Source organism: Phocoena phocoena, chromosome 9, assembly GCF_963924675.1.
Source record: "Phocoena phocoena chromosome 9, mPhoPho1.1, whole genome shotgun sequence".
Classification (NCBI taxonomy): domain Eukaryota; kingdom Metazoa; phylum Chordata; class Mammalia; order Artiodactyla; family Phocoenidae; genus Phocoena; species Phocoena phocoena.
Window position 1 is genome coordinate 44,846,184 of NC_089227.1, and position 26,265 is coordinate 44,872,448.

Genomic DNA, 26,265 nt, shown 5'->3' on the forward strand with positions numbered 1-26,265 from the left:
ACAGAAACAGACTCACAGATACTGAAAACAAACTAGTGGTTACCAAAAATGAGAGAGAAGGGAAGAGGCAAATTAGGGGTATGGGATTAAGAGATACAAACTACTATATATAAAAAAGATAAGCAATAAGGACATACTGTACAGCACAGGGAATTATAGCCATTATCTTGTAATAACTTTGAATGGAGTATAGACTACAAAAATATTGAATCACCATGCTGTACACCTGAAAGTTATTACAATATTGTAAACTATACTTCAATAAAAGAAATAAATGTACCTCGTTCAGCAACTATTTATTGGATGCCTGATTTAATTTTTTTTTTTTTTTTTTTTTTTTTTTTTTTTGCGGTACGCGGGCCTCTCATTGTTGTGGCCTCTCCCGTTGCGGAGCACAGGCTCCAGACGCGCAGGCTCAGCGGCCATGGCTCACGGGCCCAGCCGCTCCGCGGCATGTGGGATCTTCCCGGACCGGGGCACGAACCCGTGTCCCCTGCATCGGCAGGCGGACTCCCAACCACTGCGCCACCAGGGAAGCCCGCCTGATTTAATTTTTGATGCTAATTTAAGAAGCAAGGCTTGGTGTTATTTATAAAACAGAAATTGAATTTATCAAGGATTCATCAAGACTTCTGCTTTTTCATAATTAAAAAGGTTGACTAGCTTATTGGATAGAAAAAATAGGATGATTTTACAAACTGAATTTGAAGGACACATCCAAACCAACATACTGTATAAGAAGAGTCTGACTTGATGACAATATTTTAAGTGATTGATGACCTATATTTTTATAGATTTCACATACATAAACTAACTCTGGAATTAATAGGAAAATGTTTAAAAATCAATCATATACTTTTCAAGTAACCTTTTAAAGGAAAAATAATTCATCTAATTATGATATTGTTTCCTAAAAAGACTCACCTAAAAGGACAAATCCATCTGCTTCTCTCTCTGGTACCAAGGGCTTTTTAGATTCCGGAGGCTTTCTGAAGAAGTGAAACATTGCTGCTTCTCTGTTACCTGAAATAGAAACACTATATAATAACAAATTCAGACGAAACCATAAAACTCTTACCCTTCTTAGTAAAAAGCCAAATACAGGGACTTCCCTGGTGGTCCAGTGGTTAAGAATCCGCCCTCCAATGCAGGGGACATGGGTTCGATCCCTAGTCAGGGAACTAAGATCCCACATGCTGCAGGGCAATTAAGCCTGTACACCGCAACTACTGAGCTCACATGCTCTAGAGTCCGTGCACCAACAGCTAGAGAGCCTGCGTGCCGCAACTACTGAGTCCATGTGCTCTGGAGCCTGCACATCACAATTGGAGAGAACAAAGAGCCCTCGCTGCATTGAAAGATCTCACGTTGCTGCAACTGAGACCCAATGCAGCCAAATAAATTTTAAAAGCCAAATATAAAGATATCACAATAACTACTTTTAGGAATTCTATTCCCAAACTTAAGAACACAAGCCCTCTCTAGGTGTCAGAAGACAAAACCAGAAATTAAGAAGCATGGACTTCCAGTCTGAAATACTGTGTTCATCCTCTCAATTTCTGAACATGCAGGAAATAACCCAAGAAATCTCTACGAGTAAAACTAAAGTCAACAGATAACACCAGAATCTTGAAGGATCTCACTAGCCACAAATTGGACACTGGACCGAGAAAAGGGGGAAAAAAAACCAAACCCGGTCCAGGTTTCTTGTCATGCCATAACTACCTTAAGCCTCATGAAATTAAGGCCACCTGAAAAAAGAAAAGAAGGCACTACAAACACCCTCTAGAGCTGGTTATCTGATTCAGACACTCAAGGACTATATTCATTGTAAAATTGTAGCCAAATGTAAATTCCCATCAGTGTAAGTATCTGCGTTGGTGAGATTGTGCACTACCCCCAACACACACACACATACACACCCTCTCTCCTCTGTGTCCTCCCATCTTTGTACACTCAGGCAGGGCAACAACTCTTAGAAAACAACTGGGAAGGAAGTTGAAGGAAACTTGGGAGGACATGTCACGTTCTGAGTTGCTGTATGTAAAGCAATATAAGAGACAGCAAAGAGGGCTTCCCTGGTGGCGCAGTGGTTGAGAGTCCCGATGCAGGGGACACGGGTTCGTGCCCCGGTCCGGGAAGATCCCACATGCCGCGGAGCGGCTGGGCCCGTGAGCCATGGCCGCTGAGCCTGCGCGTCCGGAGCCTGTGCTCCGCAACGGGAGAGGCCACAACGGTGAGAGGCCCGCGTACCGCAAAAAAAAAAAAAAAAAAAAAAAAGAGAGACAGCAAAGAAAAGTTCCTGGTGGCAACAAGTGCCCCACATTTCAGTTTCATATATTCCACCCACCAGAAAATCAAGCAGGGAGGATAAGTAAAGATTTTATCTGAGCAAGTTGCTTCTAGAAACTGAGAATTGCACCAGGATTTGTGTAGGTCAACCTGCCCTGAGTTGTAGATCGGAGTGGATGGTAAAAGAGCCAATTTGTTGACAGAAAACACATCTAGCAGGTTTCACTTTTTAAAAGAAAAAAAAATGGAGAAGAAAAACACAAGCCATGTGAAAAAGAAAATATTTCAGTAAAGGAAAAGGAATCACCTCTGAAATCCTCAAAGGCTGAGCTTACTGGATATAGTGATGGAGCCAAAAGAAAAGTCTGGAAATAGTCTGGCACCCTCAAGAGAGTACAAGGAGACATGACCTGTATGAAACTGGTAAAAACAAAAACAAAAACAAAAAAACCAAAAAAAGCAAGGTTAGATGGAAAAGCAAAAGGAAAAGATGAAAAGACAAGGAATGAGATGAAAAAAATAACTAAGATAAAGAGAAACCCATGCAAGAAAGAAATGAGATCAGAAAAGAACTGGTTGGTTTATAAGCAGGAATGTAAGACAATAAAGTTCAAACTCAAAGACTTAAAAAGACTGGAAGAAGCAACTAACTTCTCAACCCCAAACAGTTAAAACTAAAACAGAGAAAGCCTTTGAAGGAACAACAGATGATTAAAATTCAATCTGGGTAAGGATCAAATCAAGGATATAGCCATCACACCTGATACTAAAGCCTCAGCCTGGATGAATGTGGCACTCAGTAAATTCTTAGGCTACAATGGGTCAGGAAAAAGAGACGAAGGGGATCAGTGTCCAACTGAAGCCTTGTAGAGAAAAGATACCTTCAAATAAATAAAGGGGGGGCACATTTAAGGGTGAAAGAGATGAGAAATGTAGCAAATCTAAGAGTTACAGCTAGCAAAAATTGTAGGTCTGGCTACAGATACATGAAGCTGATTATAATCAAATAGGTAAGAAGCCAACAAAATTTTTGGAGAGCTGTGCTGCCAAAACAACTACAAGTCTGAATTAAAGGAGGACTTTGACTATTGGAAGTTTACAACAATGCTGCAGACAGGAAGCTGCCAGAGAAAACTGCTCAGCCCCCAAGGAGGGTCTATTCTCCAGTGCCTACTTCAGTGGTAGCCAAGGAAGTTACTGGAAAAGGAAGACACTTTGTGTGGAGTGCCTGGAGAACATGGGACTGGGGGTGGGGCTCTCCTGAGAAGCAGAATCTGGGCATAATTAATGAACATTCTCCAATCCAAGGCGGGGATCCCCCAAAATGCCTGCTCAGTGAGATTCCAGAATTGCTACCACTCGGTGACTGCTGTGTATCTCCCATTCCTCCCCTTTCTGGATGACAGTGGTTTGGGCCGTTATTTTTCCCAGTTACCAGAGGGGACAGAAGGGACAGACTGCTGGTCTTTTTAGTTCATGAAGTCTCTACAACAAGAGGTGCCACATCTGGACCTGATGAAGAAATACTGAACTTAGAGCACGATGCTGTGACTGAATGGGGCCATTTGGGTTATCGCCCTTGGGGAGGGGTGAGTCACTCTGTCTACCGCAGGGAGAGAGAACTGAGTATATAGTGACCACAGACTCATTAGGGCCATTCACTGGCTCTCCACCTTATATCAGGAGACATGTAAGAAGTGCAGTTTTCTACCCTCGTTGGAGGTAGGTGTGGCCATGTTGCTTGCTTGGTTCACTGTGTCACATGCCATTAGAGTGCTAGAACAAGAAGCTTTGTGGCCACAGAGAGAGGCCCTTTAAAAAGTGGCTCCTTTCTAACATATAAAAGAAAAGCCTTTAATAGAAGGACTCAAATTTCCAATACCTTTTCATGTCTGGCCACAAGACAGAAATGGAACAAACACAGAAATCACAAAAGCGGTTCTGATGTCATTCTCAAGCCCCCAACGTTTAGATACGTTGTTATAAAAGCCAGACCAAACTCAGCTGTAGTGCCAGAATCCCTTTTGAATGCAAGTACTTTGTAGAGAACTTATGATTCAAATAATTAAGTGAAGCATTTAAGTTTTTCATGACCTAAAAAAAAATCAAACGTAAAGAATACACAGTCTTAAATAGGCTGCAGCAGGTTGCCAACAGTATGACTTATGTGGCAATGCATAATATTACAGTTTGTCACTTTAGAACATTATAAAATTCCAAACATATCCGAGAAGGAGAGAGAACTTAGGTTCCAAGAGTCAAGAAACATCCACGCACGGAAGAAACAGGTCAGGAATAGGAAAAAGGTAGTAGAGACAGTATAAAAGAACTCAGAGTGGCAGCAAAGACTAGTTTGCTACAAACATCCATTGCTAACTGCTCTAAAATGGTTATGAAACTACCAGTCACCCTCGCACCTGTTATTCTGCCAACCTGACCATTGCCTTAACTCCTTCCTCTACGATAGTCACCTCAGATGTGTTTCCATGGGAACGCTGTGCCAATTTTACAATACAAGTCTTGGGATTCCCTTGCACCATCTATACTGCTGCTAACATTCATGATTCATTCCACTAGGTACCTAAGTAAGTCTAACCATACATATAGCTTTACAGTAATCACTCCATGCATGAAAAGACTATGTCCTGAGACACTAAAATCTGTAATCAAATTATCTTTATACCGTGATATTTTTTGTACCATTGAAAACACACACAAGGTGGTATAAAAATTTATCCCAGCGGGACTGGCAATACCATTCTAAGATCCTCCCACAGCAAGAAAGCTGCATTCTAAGATCCTCCCACAGCAAGAAAGTGGTTAGGTCACCACTCCAGCAGCCAGATTTCCTTTCCCCACCTAAGACTAGAACTGGGAAAGAGAACGGGGGTAACTAAAACCCCACTAACATTTGCTGAGCTCCTACAATGTGTCACGCACTGTACCTAAATGCCTTATAGACTCTATCTCCTATAATCTTACAATCATCCCGCCAGGTACACATAACTCTTCACAATGTGTAAGTGAAAGAATGGAAGTAAAGTCGGTTAAGTATTGATGCAAATGTATATGGCTAGTAAACAGCAGAGCTAGAATTTTAAAGCAAGTCTTTTTGGTACCAAAACTGAATGCTTTACATCAACAAAGCACCAAAGACAAGGAGCCCTTAACAAGACATTTGTGTTGGACTTTAATATTTCCTAACATTAGTGAAATACATTTCATTAATTCCATTTCTGTCTTTCTAAATCCCTACTTTCCCAAGCCTTGCTCAGCTCTGTGTTCTGAAGATATTTGCTAATTCCACAATATCCACGTTCCAGACTTTCACTTACTTTATATTTTATGAGTATTTATTAAGTGCTTAGGCCAGATACTGACCAGGCACTGCAAATGTAGCACTCAACTTATATTTACGGGAACAAACAGCAACCTGAAACTACCCCATTTTGGAGGCAATCCTGAGTAAACCTAAGAGGAATTTAGGAGCTCCATCCCAAAAGTGGAGGAGGCCTGGAACAGTCCTGCTGCCCCCAGCTGAGTATATGGGAAGACATGAGCACTCATGCTTCTGACTTACATGGCCTTGACAGTGGCCTTCTTCTGCCTGGAGTTATCAAGCATGTTCCAGCCTCATTTCCTTAGGTACAATTTCAGTATGTTAAAAACTGTCTACAATAAGCAAACTTTACATTTTATAAGTGGGTGAAATATCAAAATTTATTCTTAAAAATCCATTATCAGCCAGCAACAACACTCTTGCCTGGCTAAGCTGGGACCCAACCCAGAATGCCTCCTAATCCCCAAACATGGGAATCCTGGAACTGCTTCTATATGGATGGGGGATGAAGAGTTCACTGCCCAAGACACAGATTGGGGGAAAATCTATGCAAATCACAAATCTGATACAGGACATGTGTCTAGAACATATAAAGAATTCTTAAAATTCAATCATGAGAAAACAAACCAATAAAAACTGGACAAAAGCTATTAACAGACATTCTCCTAAAGAAGATATGTGGGTCTTCCCTGGTGATCCAGTGATTAAGAGTCCACCTGTCAATGCAGGGGACATGGGTTCGATCCCTGGTCCAGGAAGATCCCACGTGCTGTGGGGAAACTAAGCCTGTGTGCCACAACTACTAAGCCCATGCTCTAGAGCCTGCGAGCCACAACTACTGAGCCCACATGCTCTAGAGCCCACGTGCTGCAACTACTGAGCCCATGCACCTAGAGCCTGTGTTCTGCAACAAGAGAAGCCACCGCAATGAGAAGCCCGCGCACCGCAACAAAAAGTAGCCCCCACTTGCCACAACTAGAGAAAGCCCGCACGCAGCAACAAAGACCCAGTACAGCCAAAGCAAAAAAAAAAAAAAAGATATGTGAATGGCAAAGAGCCACATGAAAGGATGCTCAACATCATTAGTCAATAGGCAAATGCAAATTAAAAGCTCAATGAGATAACACTATATACCTATTAAAATATTAACAATTTAAAAGGCTTGCCATGCCAACTGTTGACAAAAATGTGGAGCAACTGGAACTCTTATACACTGTGGTAGGTGTAATAATATAGTACTGTGGCAGTTTCTTAAAAATGTAAACATACACCTACCATATGACCCAGACCTTCTCCTTCTAAGTATTTACCTAAGAAAAATGAAAGCATATGTCCACACTTGTACACAAATGTTATACAGCTTTTTTGGTAAGAACCCCAAACTGGAAAAAATCCAAATGTCCAACAACAGATAAAAAGGACAAACAAACTATAGCATATCCATCATACTATTCAGAAATAAAAAGGCATGAAGGCCTAAGATATGCTATGACATGCATGAATCTCAAAAAAATCAAGCTAAGTGAAAGAAGCCAGACCACCAAACACTTCTAGGAAATGCAAACTAATGTATAGTGACAGAAAGCAGATCAGTGGTTGCCTGGGGAATGGGAGGTTCAGGGAGGGAGGAATTACCAAGGATCACAAGCAAACTTTTGAGGGTGATAAATATATTCATGATCTTGATTGCAGTGATGGTTTCAGGGTATATAAACATGTCAAAACTCATCAAATTGTACACTTTCAACATGTGCAATTCACCATATGTTGATAATACCCCAATAAAGCTATTTTAAAAATTCATTATTAGCATGATATTCTAGATGTTATAAAAATGTTGTAGTTCACAATTATTCGTAAAATTGTCTCAAATCTCTTAAATGACTTTGTGTGTGTTACAAATGCAGTCTTGTATACAAAGCAAGATACTTCTTTCTCTATCCATTCACACAAAACTGAAAAATAAAAGGACAGTGTCTTCACTTTTAATGGCACGCAGACTGCATACAGAAAGCGACCCTGATCGCTACACAGCACAGATCCTACTGCTCTGAAGGAGGGCAGCACAAGTGATATATTTATTTTTTCCTATTATTCTAACACTTACCTTTTAAGTGATATTACCCATGACAAAAGGATTAAGGTAACCTGGTTTTCTCAATTTGATCACCTTCTTTCAATTTCAACAGACTATTTGACAATATAAATATGTCAAATAGACTGAAATGTATATGTGGGACTGATAAACAGCAGCCACTTAACTATATAAGAAAAAATATACATACACACATTTTTTCTTCACATTGTGTCAAAATCCAATAAATATGTAAATTCCATACTGCTGAAAAACTAAAATCCTGAACCATGTTTAATCCTCCTCTTCTTCTGTGTGGTGGGTTGTGAATTGCATGGTTAGACAAAAGGAATACAAATTTAGGTAACAAGTTTCCTAATTTCTTCCGAGAGATACCAAAAAAGACAATGGTCCCATACTTTTGATAGTTTTAATCTTGAAAGACAAGATCATATTACCCAAAACAGCATTAAACGGTATAAAACATTCCAGAAGGCTCAATGAGAATGAGAAGAGCCCTGTTACACTTCACAAACAGGTAGCCTTAGTTTAACTTCATCTGATGGGCACAGATATAAACCAAGAAGAGAAGGAAGGCCTCTCCTGTAAGAAGGATCACCAGGAACAATGAACAGAGAGTGTTTAGGATACAGCAGAGAGAGTGACCTCAGTAGAAGCGTGGAGGTAAGCAACAGAAATGAAGACTACAAAAGAAGAGACAAATTATTAAAAGGGCTACTAAGTCAAGAAAATGTTAGAATATCCAGAGTGGCTTACCAGGATTCATTTAATATTATTTTCTAGTCTAGGATCTTGAGGAAAGTAGTGCTTCAGAAAGATTAAATTTAAGACAATAGGCTAGACAACATGGCTGGACCGAGTGATTACCATACTAAGTGAAATAAGCCAGAGAGAGAAAGACAAATATCATATGATATTGCTTACATGTGGAATCCAGAAAAAAATGATAAAAATGAACTTATATACAAAACAGAAAGAGACCCACAGACATAGGAAACAAACTTATGGTTACCAAGGGGGAAAGGAAGGAAGGGATAAATTAGGAGTTTGAGATTAACATATATACCCTACTGTATATAAAATAGATAACCAACAAGGACCTACTGTATAGCACCGGGAACTATACTCAATATCTTGTAATAACCTATAATAGAAAAAAAATATCAAAAAGAAAAAATATATATATACATTATATATATGTATAATTGAATCACCATGCTGTATATCTCAAACTAACATGACACTGTAAACCAACTATATTTCAATAAAATAAAATAAAATAAAATAAAATGCTGGAGAGACTGATTGAGAGAGTGGAGCCATGAAGTTAGAACGTTGTAGCAAAAGGGACTGGACTATGGTGGGAGAAGTTTGAATGAAAAAGAAGAGGTGTACAGAAATGTGAAACAGGACCTAGTGACTTCCAACTCTGCAAAATACTGATGGAAAGGAATTACTAAAAGATGACTGAAGTTTCAAGCCTGAGGGAGTAAAGAAAGTGATATTAAGAATAAGAAAAGGAAAGTTGGAAAAGGAAATTTAAGAGAAGAAAAAAATTAACTCCACTTCAGACAAGTTTACATGTAGGGAAACAATGACTGGTCCAAATGGTAATATGTGAAATGCAGTTGGAAAAATAGGACCTAGTGCTCCAATGAAAGGAATAAGTTGGAATTTGGGAGCTGTTAGCATGTAAGTGGTAGCTGAAATTATAAACATCAGTGGTATTTCAAACTGAAAATATAGAAGTTCAGGGACTGAGATCCTGATCTCAACATCTCAAATTATATTATGAAAATACACCCCTTTAATTATCACTAAACGGATATGTATACCCCCATTTCTTCAAATTTTTCAAAAACATACTTGGCTGTCGTACCAGGACTAAAATGTTAACTCGACTATATTGTTTCACATTTCAAAACTGCAGAAACAACTGACCTCTTCAGTATAATCCAGGGCGGTAAATTCAAATGCCAGGCAGATAACTAAGAGTGAAACCAGCCCAGTCTGAGACAGGAGTGAAGGAAAGTGCAGGCTTGGTCTAAAGATGGCACCTCTAGGGAGGGGGGAGATGCCCAGGGAGCCACGAGGAGGAGCCCTTCACCAAAACAAGGCTTATGAGGAACCAGTGAAAGAGCTTTGAAAGGTTTTGAGCTGGGAAAGCCTGGAATCAGATTTGCATTTGCTGTTATGGCCAAAGTAAAAAAAAAAAAAATAACCATCACTAAAAAAATTAGGACAAGGCTGAGGCTACGGTTAGGGCATCTTCCCACTGACTCCTGGCCACCACCCAAGATGGTCCCAATGCATCTAGGAACCTCTGGGGAATGTAAATTGAAGATGTAAGGCTGCCTCTGTCTGAAGGTCCCTCCCTTTGATGCCTGTGTGTGGGACCACGGGCCTTGGACTCAGAACTCCTGCTTTCACTGTCACCCAGGCCTCTTGGAGAACATTTTAGCTGAAGTATGTGTTTTATACTATTTCATCCTTTCTAGTACTTTTTCCAACTTATTTGCTTTTTCAAAATGAAACTAGCAGGCTTTCTAATTATAAAGGTAATTTCTATTTTCTATGTGCAGGTAAGTTTTGTACATTCTTAGGAAAAAAATATGGAGAAATATACACCAAACCTAATAGTTGTTGTTACCAGGAAGCATGACTAGTTTATATTTAATTTATGTTTCTTTTGTAGTATTTGCTTTTTTCTAAATCAAATATCATATATTGTTTTACAATAAAAAATATTTTTAAAAAATTTAATGACGTATACTTGATTTACAATCAAAAGAACTGTATGTTCCTGTGTGCTGTGTTACTTTCAGGTGTATAGCAAAGTGATTCAGTTTATATATATATTATTTTCAGAATCTTTTCCATTATTGAATATAGTTTCCTGTGCTATACAGTAGGTCCTTATTGCCATCTATTTTACATATAGTAGTGTGTATCCCAAACTCCTAATTTATCCCTCCCCTACCCGCTTCGGTAACCATGACTGTTTTCTGTGTCTGTGAGTCTGTTTCTGTTTGGTAAATAAGTTCATTTGTATCATTTTTTTAGATTTCACAAGTAAGTAATATTATATGATATTTGGCTTTCTCTTTCTGACTTACTTCTTTTAGTATGATAATCTCCAAGTCCATCCATGTTGCTGCAAATGGCATTATTTTATTCTTTTTTATGGCTGAGTAATACTCCATTGTACCACATCTTCTTTATCCATTCACTTAGGTTGCTTCCATGCCTTGGCTATTATAAATTGTGCTGCTATGAACATTGGGGTACATGTATCTTTTTTAATTAGAGTTTTCACCTTTTCTGGATATATGCCCAGGACTGAGATTGCTGGATCAGATGGTAACTCTACAAAAATAAAGATTTAAAAAAAAAATTTTTTTAAGTACCTTTGGCAGCTCCAACCACTGTTCCATGAAGGGATGTGGGCCCAGTGTCACCAAGTCTGATTTTTCAAGACAAACTAGAAATCCAACTATCATGTAAAAACCTAGTTCTTAGATGATAGCAACAAATTCAAAAATTTTTAAAAATACTCTGCAGACTGAATAAATCCTCTTCAAACTGGATTTGGCTTTCAGGTGTCAAAGTTTTAGACCTCGTTTAATAGCCTAAATCTAATGAGAATAAGGAAAAACTGTAAAAGGCTTCGGAATTTAGTGGCTATTACGGCTAGCACGTCTGTCCTGGTTATCTCCACCTCTGTTTATCTGACTCGGTTATGTTACAACTCTGTAGAGACAGTTGATAACTTGCAGAAAATTGATAGGCATACAAATAATCCCCATCCACAGGATGCAATAATGCTACCCTAGGGACAGTGACCAGTTTTGCAATAATTAATAAATTCAACATTCCCTTATTTGACTGTATTGTGTGGTGATACTTTGAGTTTTCTTTTGAACCAGTTGTAATAAATATATTACTAATTTCTTCCTTAACTGATGAGTTAATAAGTCTCTGACAGATTTTTATTTGTATGAAGGAGATGATTTTGTCCTCTTTTAAAGTGTATCCATTACCTTCAGACTACCAATTAGGATTACCCAAATATTCTCCCTCTTTTTTTCCATTCATCTGGGTTTTTTATCTTTGAAAGTTTGTGATATTCGTATCATGGGTGAGAGGTACAGGCATCTAAGAGGATAAGCAAGAGGGGAGCCAGGAAAGACATTTCAACTGATGTCGCAGATGAACTCCCAGAACAGTTTGAAGGCCAATGAATTAAAGCATTAATAGAAATGTTATTTCCGTCTGTCTGATTTTTGCTCAGAATCCGACCCACCCTCACCAAAACAAAAAACCCACTCAGGAAAGAAAATAAAAACAAACTGAATCTTGGATCTACAGCTGTTTTCCAAACTGTAGGTCTCAACCCTTTACTGGAAATAAACTCAATTTAGTGAATCATGACCAGATCTTTGAATAGAATGAAATGGGGGTGGGGGGGAAGAGGAAGAGAAAAAAGAAAAGGAGAAGCAAAAAGTTTATCAGAGAGTGTCACATGTGGTAAGTAATGTTTATGAACTTTGGCTTGTGGGTGCATGTACTAGGTCCTGACATGAAATGTCATGTTTCATGTTTAGGTTGGAGACAAAAGAGTTTCAAAGACACTAATCCTACTTTGGTGCTCACACACTCCCTAAAAGAATTTTGTAAAATCATGTGCTCTCTTGTACATTTTACGTTGACATCTAAACCTTTACACTGAAAATTATAGAGAATGTAGTTTCTAGCATATTATATTTATATGTTGAAATAAAACAACTGTATCATTCTTTTAAATTTATCTCATGTAATCTAAACACCACAGCATTTTAATATCCACCATCAGCCATTTTAAAATATACAAGCAAGTTCTTTCTTTTCTAACAGCAGGAAATTTGACATTGTTCTATTTTCTCCTTGAACTCATATTTCCATTTCATTTCCACTGATCTGGAGTAGCTCAGAGATGCCCTCAGAACACTAGTGCAGCTTTTACAACAAACCCAGATGAATACAAAGCAATGGTGGCAATCTCATTTTTAAGAGAGTCTGTCTTCTAAGTTATCACTCCTAACCTTTTCACTTGTCACCTTACTGGAAAGTGGTATCATGAACACATATAAACAGGCGTTAAAAATTGAAGGTACATGATTTAATAAAACTCACTTCCCTATATGACTATATAGTTGCTTTTAGCAAACTGAGACATTAAACATGTATTATTTTCAGCCAAAACAGAACATCTAAAATACTTAGAAAGTCGGAAGACCTCAAACTACAAATTGATGATTATAAAGCGTAGGCAAGGGAGGGTTCTAGAAGAGTGCAGAGGAGCTCTGAAGAACTTCACAGTATAGATTTCAACAGGGGTGAAGCTGGGAATTTTTTCCTTGAATTTATAGTTTTTTACTTTTTTTTTTCTATTCTTACAGTTTAAATCCTTTTCTTATTTTAGTTTATATTAAATTAAAGGCAGGAAAAGCTTTTCAGAAATGGGACACGTAGGATTCAAACATGAAATCCTTAAATATAATACAGGAAATTCTAGGTTAAAAGAGTACTGAGGGCAATGGGGGGAGGGGGTTGTAGTTTATCGCCTCAACTTGATGACTTTTAACACTTGGCTTTATTTGCCATGGACAGCAACACCGGGTTGCATTTGATAATCTCAACAGCCAGCTACTCCTCATTCCCATGCAAGATACCTACAACCAAGAACCGTTTGCAATCTTAGCTGTCACCATAATAATAAAATCCTGCTATCATGGAAGCATTACATGATCTGGAATTACTAATTTTCTCTAGCAGAACTGCTTTTCAAGCCCACGATAAAGTTACTTTGAAAAGTCACAAGTTGGCCCAAGAAAATTTTAGAACAGAACCTTCTTTCTTCTCAGATCCCTTTTCCATCATTGAAAATTGACAGTCTCACTAAGGTAAAAGAGACCTCAGACAATTTTACTCTCCTCCATTTCTCTGTAAATTATCATCCCTCAAAGTCTCTATCAGAATCATCAGGGAAGTTTTGTGTAGTTTTGCTGCTGTTGTTGGATTTGGGGGGGTTGTTTTCCTTTTAATTAACTACCCTATTATTTTCAGAATCAAGAATGGTAGCCTGGCAATGATAAAGACTGACTGCTTTTTTCCACTACTGTCTCTTACTCATAAAATGAAAAATAGGATAGCATAAAAAAGTCTCCACTGATTCTACTAATTTAGGGGAGAGGAAATCACCTATTACATTAGACCAGAGTTTCTCAACCTCTTCACTCTTAGCATTTTAGACCAGATAATGCTTTGTCGTAAACTACTCCTCTGTAGATGGGTGCGATCACCTAGTATGTGATGCATTCTAGTCAGAAGCGATCTTAATTTCAAGAGGTTTTATTAAAACAAACAAAAACTTCCCTCTTTTTAATGCAGGACGTGCAAAAACCATTCTTTTTTTTCTAAAGAAGGATGTTAAATAGTGTGAAGAGATATAAGTTTAGAAGATAAAGTTGCTGCCTTTGAGAGCTTATAACAAACCACGCTTATAAGTTATACCATTTTGGTCTCATTCATTGACGAAGAATGTAATTTAAAGGCTTTAGTGTTATCCCGACTCCTCTAAATTAATGACACAATTATATATTTTTATGTTTTAGAAAAGTTACAAGTATAATTCTACTGTCACACACAAAAATTTGATTTTGGCTTAAATAACACTGATACCTACCAATAAAATACTAGTTTCTAACCACTGTGTTCAATGTTGTAAATCTAAAATGAAAACACGCCCTGAAAAAGACCCCAGGCAACTCTAACAAAAGCATCTCTTCACATGAAACAAATACCTTAGGTGATTTACTTAAATAGGTGATTTATTTAATAAAGTCGTAAGGAAGAACGAAGTAGACCAATTGTGAGATCACCCCTCTTTATAACTCTCTATAACACAGAGAAACGGAGAATTTAAAAAAATAAAGTAAAGCATTATTCAGTGTGGGTCTTTAAATATCTCTATTTGCTCACTTAAATACATCTAACACACAACAGGAACCATTACATACATCTTCCAAAAATACTCACTCCTCAACTGCCCATTAAAAATCGACATCATTCGACTTCCAGTACAATCTAACTGCATCATTAAAAGTATTTCCTTCCTAAATAAAAACAAACCTCTAAAATTCAGTCGTTTGTTCATTTGCTCACTTTTTAATTCATTCAACCAACATGTTTTGAAGGCCAAATACTAGCCAGGCACAGTTCTAGGCCCTAGAGAACACCACCAAACAAGGCAGTTTCTCCAAATTCAAGGAACTATCTAATCTATTTGCTGCCTTTTGGCCTGCCTCTCTACCACCTCTCACAAGGCCAGTGGGCACAAAGCATGGTGCCGAGTCCTGTGTAAAACCAGCACAGGCCAAGCAAGCGGCTAACAAGTTGTTAACAGTCTAGTCAAATATTGTTACCTGTCTGAAGACTTGCTTCAGACTCCTGAGTAAATAAGAAAGCTGACTGTTTCACCTCCCCCAAATTTTTCATCAAAATGCACATAAAGAAACACAAGTAAAAAACTGGCAATAACTATCAACCGTATGCCAAAGTCTGAGTCAAATGTCCGTGAACTCCACAATCAGTGGGGATTGACCAAGAAGTACAACTGACCAAGAGTTCATTACTGTGCTCTCTGCCACATGCTACATCTTCTGAAATCCTATCCAAGGATGAATGAATGAATAAGCAAATAGACAAGCAAACTATTACAACAGGAGAGTGAACCACGAAGATGGAGAAAGTATTTCATCCATCCTCATTGCCTGAACTTAATTCTAAAACACAGCTGTACCTACCAGAAAACAATAGGCTGCCAGACATCCCACTGCATGGGAATTCTTTCTAAAGTCTGGCAAAATTGGATTCCCTCCCTTGACCCTCCCCTTCTCCTGGGAGATCTTCTACCTCCATTCAAATATGATAGTTTTTGGCCTTGGCAAGCAACAGGGAAAAATAAGGAGGGAAATGGTTTATAACTGCCCAAGGAAGACTTTGTAAAACTGGGTCCCAGACAGAAAAAGCTCCATGAGCAGAACACAGGAAAGAGATCTACTTTCATGTTTGAAGAATTACAAACGGCTCCTAATTCTCTAATTCATTCAGAGATCTCAACAGTCTGAGCCACGGAAGACTCAATCTCGGCCTGGCAGACCCACACATGATGAGTTTCTGTTAGCCACTGTGAACTGAACAAGCCAAGGAACGTGTGCAACCGCCTGTCTTCCGGGACTAGACACAGAAACAAGAAGCTGCCTGCAATAGAAAGTTCAGTGAGGAAGACGAAAGTAGCCCGCTCCCCCAGTCTCTGCTTCAATGAATAAACATAAGGAATGGAAAATATAGACTGAAAGATCAAGAGGAAAAATATCTCCCTGACGATAATTTTCCACAAGAAACTGTTGAACAGTATAGACAACATCTTGGTAACTCGAATGGTTGTAAGAGGACACAGTCTCTTCCATCCAGGCTGCTGAGCAGAGCTGGGCGAAACATACCGTCACCCAGATGCTTCAGGATTCTCACTCCTAGACAAGCCCACACACTTCCTTCCTTCTGGGGAAGCACGCTGGGGTTTTCTTCCACCTTAACTAACACCGTTCATCATCACTAAGATGTCCAGCAGATACTTTAGGACAATTTGCTCACGCTACTAACAGTTATAACTTACAATTTATTATTTAAGTACTTAGGGTAACCAGGCACTGTGCTCAGGGATTTACATACGCAAATCTTATTTAATGCTTAAAATAACCCCATGAAGCTTTATTATCTCCCATGTTTATACAGAAATTGAAGCTCTGACAGGATAATTTTTCCAAAAGTCACCTAAGTATCAAGATTTAATCTAGGTCTATATCCTTCACCCTGTGATGTAGTGCTTCAGTGTCCAAGGCTGAGTCATCTTCCCAGCACACATGTCCTACTCTACTCTCTATCTCAGAAAAAAGCATGGTGGTCCAAACAGCTGCTAGAGACAGAACCGTAAGTGTTACCTTAATTTCACCCTCTCCCTTTCATCCACTCTCCCCCACCCACTAAGTCCTGCAACCTCATGATATCTCATGAAACTTTTGGTTTCTCTCTATTCCTACTGCCCCTACTTGGGTTCAGCTCACCAACATCTCCAGTTTGATTACTGCAACCCCCTTGGGTGTCTCTCCAACATAGTGGACCCCGCTATGTTCCCAACATCTTTGTACCCAATCCTCCCCAAGTCCCCTTCTACACCATAGTTGTTTGGAAGATGTATGGCCAAGTGACTAGAGCTGGCAAATTAGATTCTCCCAAGAGCCGTTCACAAAGTTTGGGATAACCATGCAGGTCTATGTAAACAGTGAAGCAACAATTGCTTGGCTGAAGAGAAAGTGGTCTCAAAAGAGACAGAAGACAGTCTGGATTCTGAAAGCTTTCCTCTTCATGGCTTCAGTTCCTTATAAGGCTAATAAACCTTAGGCTAGTCAAGCTAACCCAAAATAGTTCTAATCAGTTTCCTTTTGACCTAAAAGTAAACTGGCTAGAAGGTGGAGACAATCCAAATGTACCCAAAATAAAGAGTGGATAAACAAAATATGGTATTTACTACATACAATGGACTATTATTCAGCATTAAAAGGAATGAAACTCTGATACATGCTACAACACAGAAGAACCTTGAAGACATTATGATAAGTGAAATAAGCCAGACGGAAAAGGACAAATATTGTATGAGTCTACTTGTATGAGGTAGCTAGAGTAGTCAAATTCATAGACTGTATAATGCGCAGAGAGTTTTAGTATGGGATGATGACAAAGTTTGGGAGACGGATGACAGCAATGGTTGTACAACAATGTGAATGCACCTAATGCCACTGAGCCATCCAATTAAAAATGGTTAAGATGGCAATTTTTATGTACATTTTACCACAATCAATCAATCAAAAAAAAAAAGTTAAAGCTTGTTTAAAAAGGTCATGTTACTTGTACCAGAAGCACCTTGATCAGGATATTCCTAGACATTCATCATCATGAAACCAGAATACTCAACCTAAAATGTCAAACTGATCACTCCCTTTCCAGCGCTCTCCTCCAGCATCACTATTAAGCTCAACTCCTTGGCATGGCATATAAGGAAGACATTCCAAATTCTGGTCTCTACTTAGCTTCATCCTTAATTCTTCACTCCCCAGTTCCCTACTATACCTTCACCAAGACCTTGTTATCCTCAACAACTAACAGAATCCCCACATTGGCTCTCTAAAGGAGTACTTGTGGTAATGTCTTAAATATAAATATGTATTTTTAATGTATGGGTAACCCAATAAAAGAATAAAGAAAATCTATAGAAGCCAGAAAAGAATCTATAAATCCACAAGGGTATATGCAAATACTAGAGTTAACATTTTCCCTGTGGCCACTTTTGATTTCTAATGACTAAAAGCCTGAGTTTTAATTATCCATGTCCCACAGGGAACAAGGACAAAGTCTGTGGCTAAACATCTTTGGAAGAAGGAAACAAAGATCTTCCCTGGAGTAAAATACCCTAAAACTAAACCTCAAAAAACTCAACAAAAACGTTCCAAGAAACATGAATTCATAATCAAAAACTACTGTACAAATAAAGAAATAAGCCACAGTGAGCAAGAGTCAACAGAATCAAAAAACTCTACAGAATCAGACCCATCAAGACTGTGGGTATCAAAACTAGACCATAAACAGACTTACTTTATATTCTGTAATATATGGAGAAATAAAGGGAGAACTAAGACTATGACAAAAGAATATCAGTAAAAACTACTAAGATTTGTAAAAAGAACCAAACAGAACTTCTAGAAACAAATAAAAACTAGTATTGAAATTAAAGCAGTAAGGCCAGAAACTATCAAACTCTTAGAGGAAAACATAGGAAGAACACTCTATGACATAAATCACAGCAAGATCCTTTCTGACCCACCTCCTAGAGTAATGGAAATAAAAACAAAAATAAACAAATGGGACCTAATGAAACTTCAAAGCTTTTGCACAGCAAAGGAAACCATAATCAAGACCAAAAGACAACCCTCAGAATGGGAGAAAACATTTGCAAATGAAGCAACTGACAAAGGATTAATCTCCAAAATTTACAAGCAGCTCATGCAGCTCAATAACAAAAAAACAAACAATCCCATCCAAAAATGGGCAGAAGACCTAAACAGACATTTCTCCAAAGAAGATATACAGAATGGCAACAAACACATGAAAGAATGCTCAACATCATTAATCATTAGAGAAATGCAAATCAAAACTACAATGAGATATCATCTCACACCAGTCAGAATGGCCATGATCAAAAAATCTAGAAACAATAAATGCTGGAGAGGGTGTGGAGGAAAGGGGACACTCTTGCACTGCTGGTGGGAATGTGAATTGGTTCAGCCACTATGGAGAACAGTATGGAGGTTCCTTAAAAAACTACAAATAGAATTACCATATGACCCAGCAATCCCACTACTGGGCATATACCCCGAGAAAACCAAAATTCAAAAAGAGTCATGTACCAAAATGTTCATTGCAGCTCTATTTACAATAGCCCGGAGATGGAAACAACCTAAGCGCCCATCATCGGATGAATGGATAAAGAAGATGTGGCACATATACACAATGGAATATTACTCAGCCTTAAAAAGAAATGAAATTGAGTTATTTGTAATGAGATGGATAGACCTAGAGTCTGTCATACAGAGTGAAGTAAGTCAGAAAGAAAAAGACAAATACCGTATGCTAACACATATATATGGAATTTAAGGGGAAAAAAATGTCATGAAGAACCTAGGGGTAAGACAGGAATAAAGACGCAGACCTACTGGAGAATGGACTTGAGGATATGGGGAGGGGGAAGGGTGAGTTTTGACAGGGCGAGAGAGAGTCATGGACATATACACACTAAGAAACGTAGTAAGGTAGATAGCTGGGGGAAGCAGCTGCAAGGCACAGGGATAATAGCTCGGGGCTTTGGGACAGCCTGGAGGGGTGGGATGGGGAGAGTGGGAGGGAGGGAGACGCAAGAGGGAAGACATATGGGAACATATGTATATGTATAGCTGATTCACTTTGTTATAAAGCAGAAACTAACACCATTGTAAAGCAATTATACCCCAATAAAGATGTTTAAAAAAAAAAAAAGAAATTAAAGCAAATGACTCACAACTGCATAAAGAATTAGTAAACTGGAAAATTAGAAAAAATTATCCAGAATTCAGCACAAAGAGTCAAAACCACTGAATTCTAAAACAGAGATCAAGAGCACATGAGGTCCTTCCTACTTCTAATCGGAGTTCCAGAAGGAGTTAGAGAATAGGAGAGAAGCAATATTCAAAGAGATAATGGTTGAAAATGTCCAAGTGCTGATAAAGACAAGATCATCAGATTCACAAAGCACAACATATTCACCAGAAAACTAAATAAAAGAACTCCTCATCAGGATACATTATACAGTGAAACTGCAGAATACCAAAAACAAACTGAAGATCAAGCAGATAGAGACATGAAAGAATAAAATCACAATTTAAAAGAAAAGCAAATATTATAAGAGTAAAATAATATCAGAGTAGTCTTGAGAGAAATTAATTGTCCATTTAGAATTCTATGTAAATAGATAATAAACCTATCTTTTGAAAACAAGAATGAAATAACCATATTCAGAAAAACACAAACTGATGGAATGTACTGCCAACAATCCTCACTGAAAGAACTTCCGAAGAAGGTACCTCAAAAAAAAAAGGGGGGGAGGAAACAACCACAGAAAAAAAGTTGAGATGTAAAAATAAATAGTAAGTGAAGAAAATGATACATATATGAATAATTCCAAGCAAATATTAACTGCATAAGATAATAATAATGCCTAATTTGTGGAGTTAAAAGGAATCAAGATAGAACTAAAACTCTAGACAACAGCATACAATTGGAAAAAGGTCAGTGGAGTTGTAGGTTCCTGTCTTGACACAGAGTAAAGTAACTTTAGACTTTAATGTGTTTGTTAAAGCGTGACCACAAAATATTTTATTAAAGAATATGTAACATTCAAACTAATACAGAGGAATAAAGTGGAATTACGGGAGAAAAATAAAAAGTCAATTCAAAAGAAGGCAAGAGAGGAGAAAAAAATAAACAACAACAAAAAAAAGCAGAACACACAGGAAGCACAAAATGACTGTTAAAATGAACCCATAAATATCAGGAGCCACAATCGATGTAAATGGACAAAAGATAGAAAAACTAAACCTCTAGCTACATGCACCATTTACAAGAGAAACACCTAAAACATAAGGACCCAGAAAAGTTGAAAGTTATCAGGCCAACGCAGACACAAATACCACAAGGGTCACACAGTATAAATATCAAATAAGGTGTACTGGCGATAACATAACAAGCACAGAAGTGTCAAAGCACTCATGATCCACCACACACTAGTGTTCCCAGAAAAAAAGAATCCAGCTTCCACATAACCATTCCATACTTCACATTATACTGCAAAGCTATGGTAATCAAAACGGTGTGGTACTAGCACAAAAATAGACATAAAGATCAATGGAAGAGAATAGAGAGCCCAGAAATAAACCCACACACCTACAGGCAATTAATCTTCAACAAAGGAGGCAAGAATATACAATGAAGAAAAGAAATTCTCTTCAACAAGTGGTGTGGGGAAAGCTGAACAGCTACAAGTAAGTCAATGAAATCAGAACACTCCCTCACACCACATACAAAAATAAACTCAAAATGGTTTAAAGACCTTAATATAAGACATGGCACCATAAAACTCCTAGAAGAGAACATAGGCAAAACATTCTCTCATATAAAATGTAGCAGTACTTTTGTAGATCAGTCTCCCAAGGCAAAAGAAATAAAAGCAAAAATAAACAAATGGGACCTAATCAAACTTAAAAGCTTTGGCATAGCAAAGGAAACCATAAACAAAACAAAAACATAACCTATGGAATGGGAGAAAATATTTGCAAATGATGTGACTGACAAGGGGTTAATATCCAAAATATACAAACAGCTCATATAACTCAACACTGAAAAAACAAACATCCCAATCAATAAATGGGCAGAAGACCTAAATAGACATTTTTCTAAAGAAGACATACAGATGACAAACAGGCACGTGAAAAGATGCTCAACATAGCTAATTATTAGGGAAATGAAATTCAAAACCACAATGAGGTATCACCTCACACCTGTCAGAATGGCCATCATCAAAAAGTCTACAAATAATAAATGCTGTGGAGGGTGTGGAGAAAAGGGAACCCTCCTACACTATTGATGGGAATGTAAATTGGTGCAGCCACTATGAAAAACAGTACAGAGGTTCCTTAAAATACTAAATTAGACTACCATATGATGCAGCAATCCCACTCCTGAGCATATATCCAGAAAAGATGAAAACTCTAATTAGAAAAGATACATGCACCCCAATGTTCATAGCAGCACTATTTACAATAGCGAAGACATAGAAACAACCCGAATGTCCATCAACAGATGACTGGCTTAAAAAGAGGTGGTATGGGGTTCCCCTGGTGGTACAGTGGTTAACAATCCGCCTGCCAATGCAGGGGACACAGGTTTGAGCCCTGGTCCTGGAAGATCCCACATGCCGCGGAGCAGCTAAGCCCGTGCTCCACAACTACCGAGTCTGGGCTCTAGAGCCCGCGAGCCACAATTACTGAGCCCACATGCTACAACTACTGAAATCCGCAGGCCTAGAGCCCGTGCTCCGCAACAAGAGAAGCCACCGCAATGAGAAGCCGGTGCACTGCGACGAAGAGTAGCCCCTACTCGCCGCAACTAAGGAGAAGCCTGCGAGCAGCAACGAAGACCCAACACAGCCAAAAAATAAGTAAATTTTTAAAAAAAGAAAAAAGAGGTAGTATATGTATACACACACACACACACACACACACACACACACACAGTGGACGATTACTCAGCCATAAAAAAGAATGCAATACTGCTATTTCCAGCACCATGGATGGACCTAAAGAATATTATACTAAGTAAGTCAGACAGAGAGAGACAAATACTATATGACATCACTTATATGTGGAATCTAAAAAATAAAAAAATTAAATCTATATACAAAACAGAAACAGACTCAGACATAGAAAACAAATTTATGGTTATCAAAGGGGAGAGGGAAGCAGGGAGGGATAAATTAGAAGTACGGGATTAACAGATAGAAACTATTACACATAAAATAGATAAGCCACAGAGATTTACTGTATAGCACAAGGAACGATATTCAGTATCTTATAATAACCTACAGTGGAAAAGATTCTGAAAGGAACATAAAACTGAGTCACTTTGTACACCTGTAACTAACACAATATTGTAAATTAATTATACTTCAATTAAAACAAATAATAAGAATCCAGCCTCCACATATTTGGGCAATTCTGTCATAATGGAAGCTTACTGCTTAAAGAAGCGTCTTGCTGGGAAGGAGCTGCTGGAGCCCACAGGCTGGTATCAGTCTGCTCCTCCTTTGAGCTGAGACCTGCCAGGTCAGCTCTCTGATAAGCCACCAAAGAGATGAGGAAATGAACATCCAAGCTCATGAGTCTTGCCTCCCTTAGGTGAAGTACTGGAAGGAAAAAGAGACAGCAAACAAATTCTAACGAAAAGAAAGCCGATGTGTCTACAGTAGTAGCAACAAAATTAACTTTAAGCAAAAAGCATGATTTGAGATAGTCACTACTTCATCGCACCATTTTATTTCATAATCTTCATCTTGTATGTAGTGAAAACCAAATCTTCAAAAATATATAGCACAAGTCATCAGAAGTTCAAGGAGAAACTGCCAATGCTACCATTTGCAATTATCTCTATAAGTGAGACATTAATCAGACAAAAGGTAAGAAAATAGAAATAGCTGAATACTGCAATTAACAAGTTTGATCCAATAACTGGAAAACACAATATTCTTCTGAAGAATACATGAAACGTTTGCAAAAACTTGATGTCTTAAAGCAAGTCTCATACTTTCAGAGCTAGTATCAGACAGACCATACCATTTGATGATAATGTAATTACACTAGAAATTAACAGCAAAACAACTTTAATAAATAAAACCTATATATTTGGAAACAAAAACAACCCTTAAATCAAAGAAGAAATATGCCATAAACTAGAAAATATTTAAAACTTAATGATGATGAACACCTACTTATGAAAAACTTGTGGGATATGCTTAAAGCAGAAGGTACAGGTTACTATACCAAACCCAGAACGTTTTACAGGTGAGTTCTACCTAACAGTCAATGAACAGGTATCTCCAAGTTTACACAAAATCTAGAGAATAGAGAAAACACTCCACAACTGATTTCATGAGACTACTCTAATGCTAATAATACCAAAATCTGACAAAGATTATATACAAGCAAGAAAAACTACAGGCCAGTCTCACTCATGAACATGAATGCAAAAATCCTAAACAAAACAATAGCAAATCAAATCCAGGAATACAGAATAAAAGATATCATAACCAAGTTGTGTTTCTTCCAGGAATGTGAGTGTTATTCACCACTGAAAAATATATTCCTTCCATCATCTCAAGGCAAAAAAAATGCATTTGATCAAACTCCATAAACACTCAGTTAAAACTTTTATCAAACTAGGAATAGAAGGGAAAGTTCTTAACCTAATAAGTAGAACTCCAAGGTGTGAAGGACTTCCGGGAGGGCTCTTTAAAGGGAGCTGAGTCCCATGAAGGTAGACCCTTTTGTCTGCCCACTTCTTTGCTGCCTGGAATGGGGACTACATGGCTGACGTTCTACCACCTACCCTGGTCTATGAGGTGATATGGATCAACCGGAATTCTCCTACACTCCTGACAGGAGGATAAATCGGTACCACGCCATTTACGAACAGCTACACGCATGATAAAACTATAGAGAAAAGCTTAGGGTGCTTAACACAAAGTTCAAGAGAGTGTTTCTTTCTGGCTGGTAGAGAGGAGGACTTAACGGAGGATGCCCACCCCTAATGGTGAAGTTCCATTTCTTACTCTAAATGAGAGGCCCACATGGGCTCATTTTATTTCTCTGGAAACTATACATATCAGCTATATATACTCTTCTCTGTGCATGAGATATCACGTAATAAATTTCACGTGACTGAAAAAATATCCAAGAAGCTATTTTAAATTATCTTCTTGCTCATCTCCTTGTTTAGAAAAAAGATGCTCTTGTAGGCAAAAGTGGTTTTTTAACTGTTATAAAACAGTGCTATTAGCATCTGGTGCTTTAAGGGCTGCTCTTTAAAAAACAGTTGCTATTAAAGATATTCATGTGTACTCTACCCTATATAATGCAATCAACTTGGTTTCCAAACCCTGAAGTGCAGAAGATGTTAAGGCTCTGCACGGAATATAAAAGAGGCTCTGCTCACTTTCACCGACAACCACTTTTTTATGCACCAACTGACATGCACCCTGCATCTGCTAACGAAATCCTTCAGATGTTTCAGTGACAGCAACATTAAAAGACAAATATATTTACATAGATGCTAAGTGCTAAATAAACACGGAGAGATGCAAACTATCATTTAATTACGGCACATCAGATTTCCATCTTAAATTGCCGCGTGACGTCTCAAACAAGAACTTCTTAGCTTAAGGCAACAGCGGGACTAAACTGGAGACTCTAGATAGGTACCTGAATTGGCTTTAGGCAAACTGATGGACTCGGTTTCCAAAAACTAATAATATCCCCCCGCCCCGATTTTTCTTTTTCCAATTTCCGGAGCACCGTTGGCAGGTTTTTTTTAATGAGCACTTATTCGGGAATATCGCTGGCAAGGCAGGTGTCAAATCCCGGAAGATAAAGCCCCCAAAATCAACAGCCACATGAGCCAGCAAGAGATTCAAGAATCCCCTCAAATCTCCTTCAAACGCGTTATCTTCCACGCCTCCTCATCTCCCCTCCAGAGTCCTGAGGTGTGGAAAGCAATAGGGAAAAAGATTCCTGGGGAGTTAAGAAGAAGGAGTCCGTACATCATATGCACAAAACTCAGTCAGCTGGGACCCTGCCATTGAGTTATCTAACCTCCTCATTCTGCGGTTAGGTAAATCACGTCTCAGGAAGAAACGCACCTGCTCAGAATCTAACAGCCATTTAAATTCGTCTCCTCTCCTAGCCCAATGGTCCTTCCCTCACCCACTCCCAAATGCTTCAATTCGTTGCTAACAGTGAGGTGAGAAAACCCGCACCTCCACAGTGTGGCCAGAATGTCGGGGCTAGAAAGGGTCATAGAGGTAATGGGGTCAGGCCCCTCCTCTCACAGGTGGGGAAACTGACGAAGGAAAGTAACGCAGCTGGGGCGGTAAATCAGCGACCCTCTGCCACCGAGCAGCAGGAGCTTCACAAAGGCGATGAAAATCACTGGCGACCCCACTTCTCGTTTCCAGAGGGCGGGGGTCAAAAAGAGACCCGCTCCCTAGGTTTCATTCAGCAAGAACCCCGCGCTTCCCAAGCAG

At 38.6% G+C, this 26,265-nt stretch overlaps 1 protein-coding gene across 1 annotated transcript in view; it reads right to left on the reverse strand.

The window, feature by feature from the left end:
• UMAD1 (UBAP1-MVB12-associated (UMA) domain containing 1) overlaps positions 1-26,265 on the reverse strand; it is a 245,112-nt gene that overhangs the window by 218,637 nt on the left and 210 nt on the right. Inside the window, exon 2 of the mRNA XM_065883931.1 lies at positions 925-1,023. Within this exon, the coding sequence (XP_065740003.1) occupies positions 925-1,006 (82 nt within the window). The 5' untranslated portion in view covers positions 1,007-1,023. The remainder of the gene's footprint in view (positions 1-924; positions 1,024-26,265) is intronic.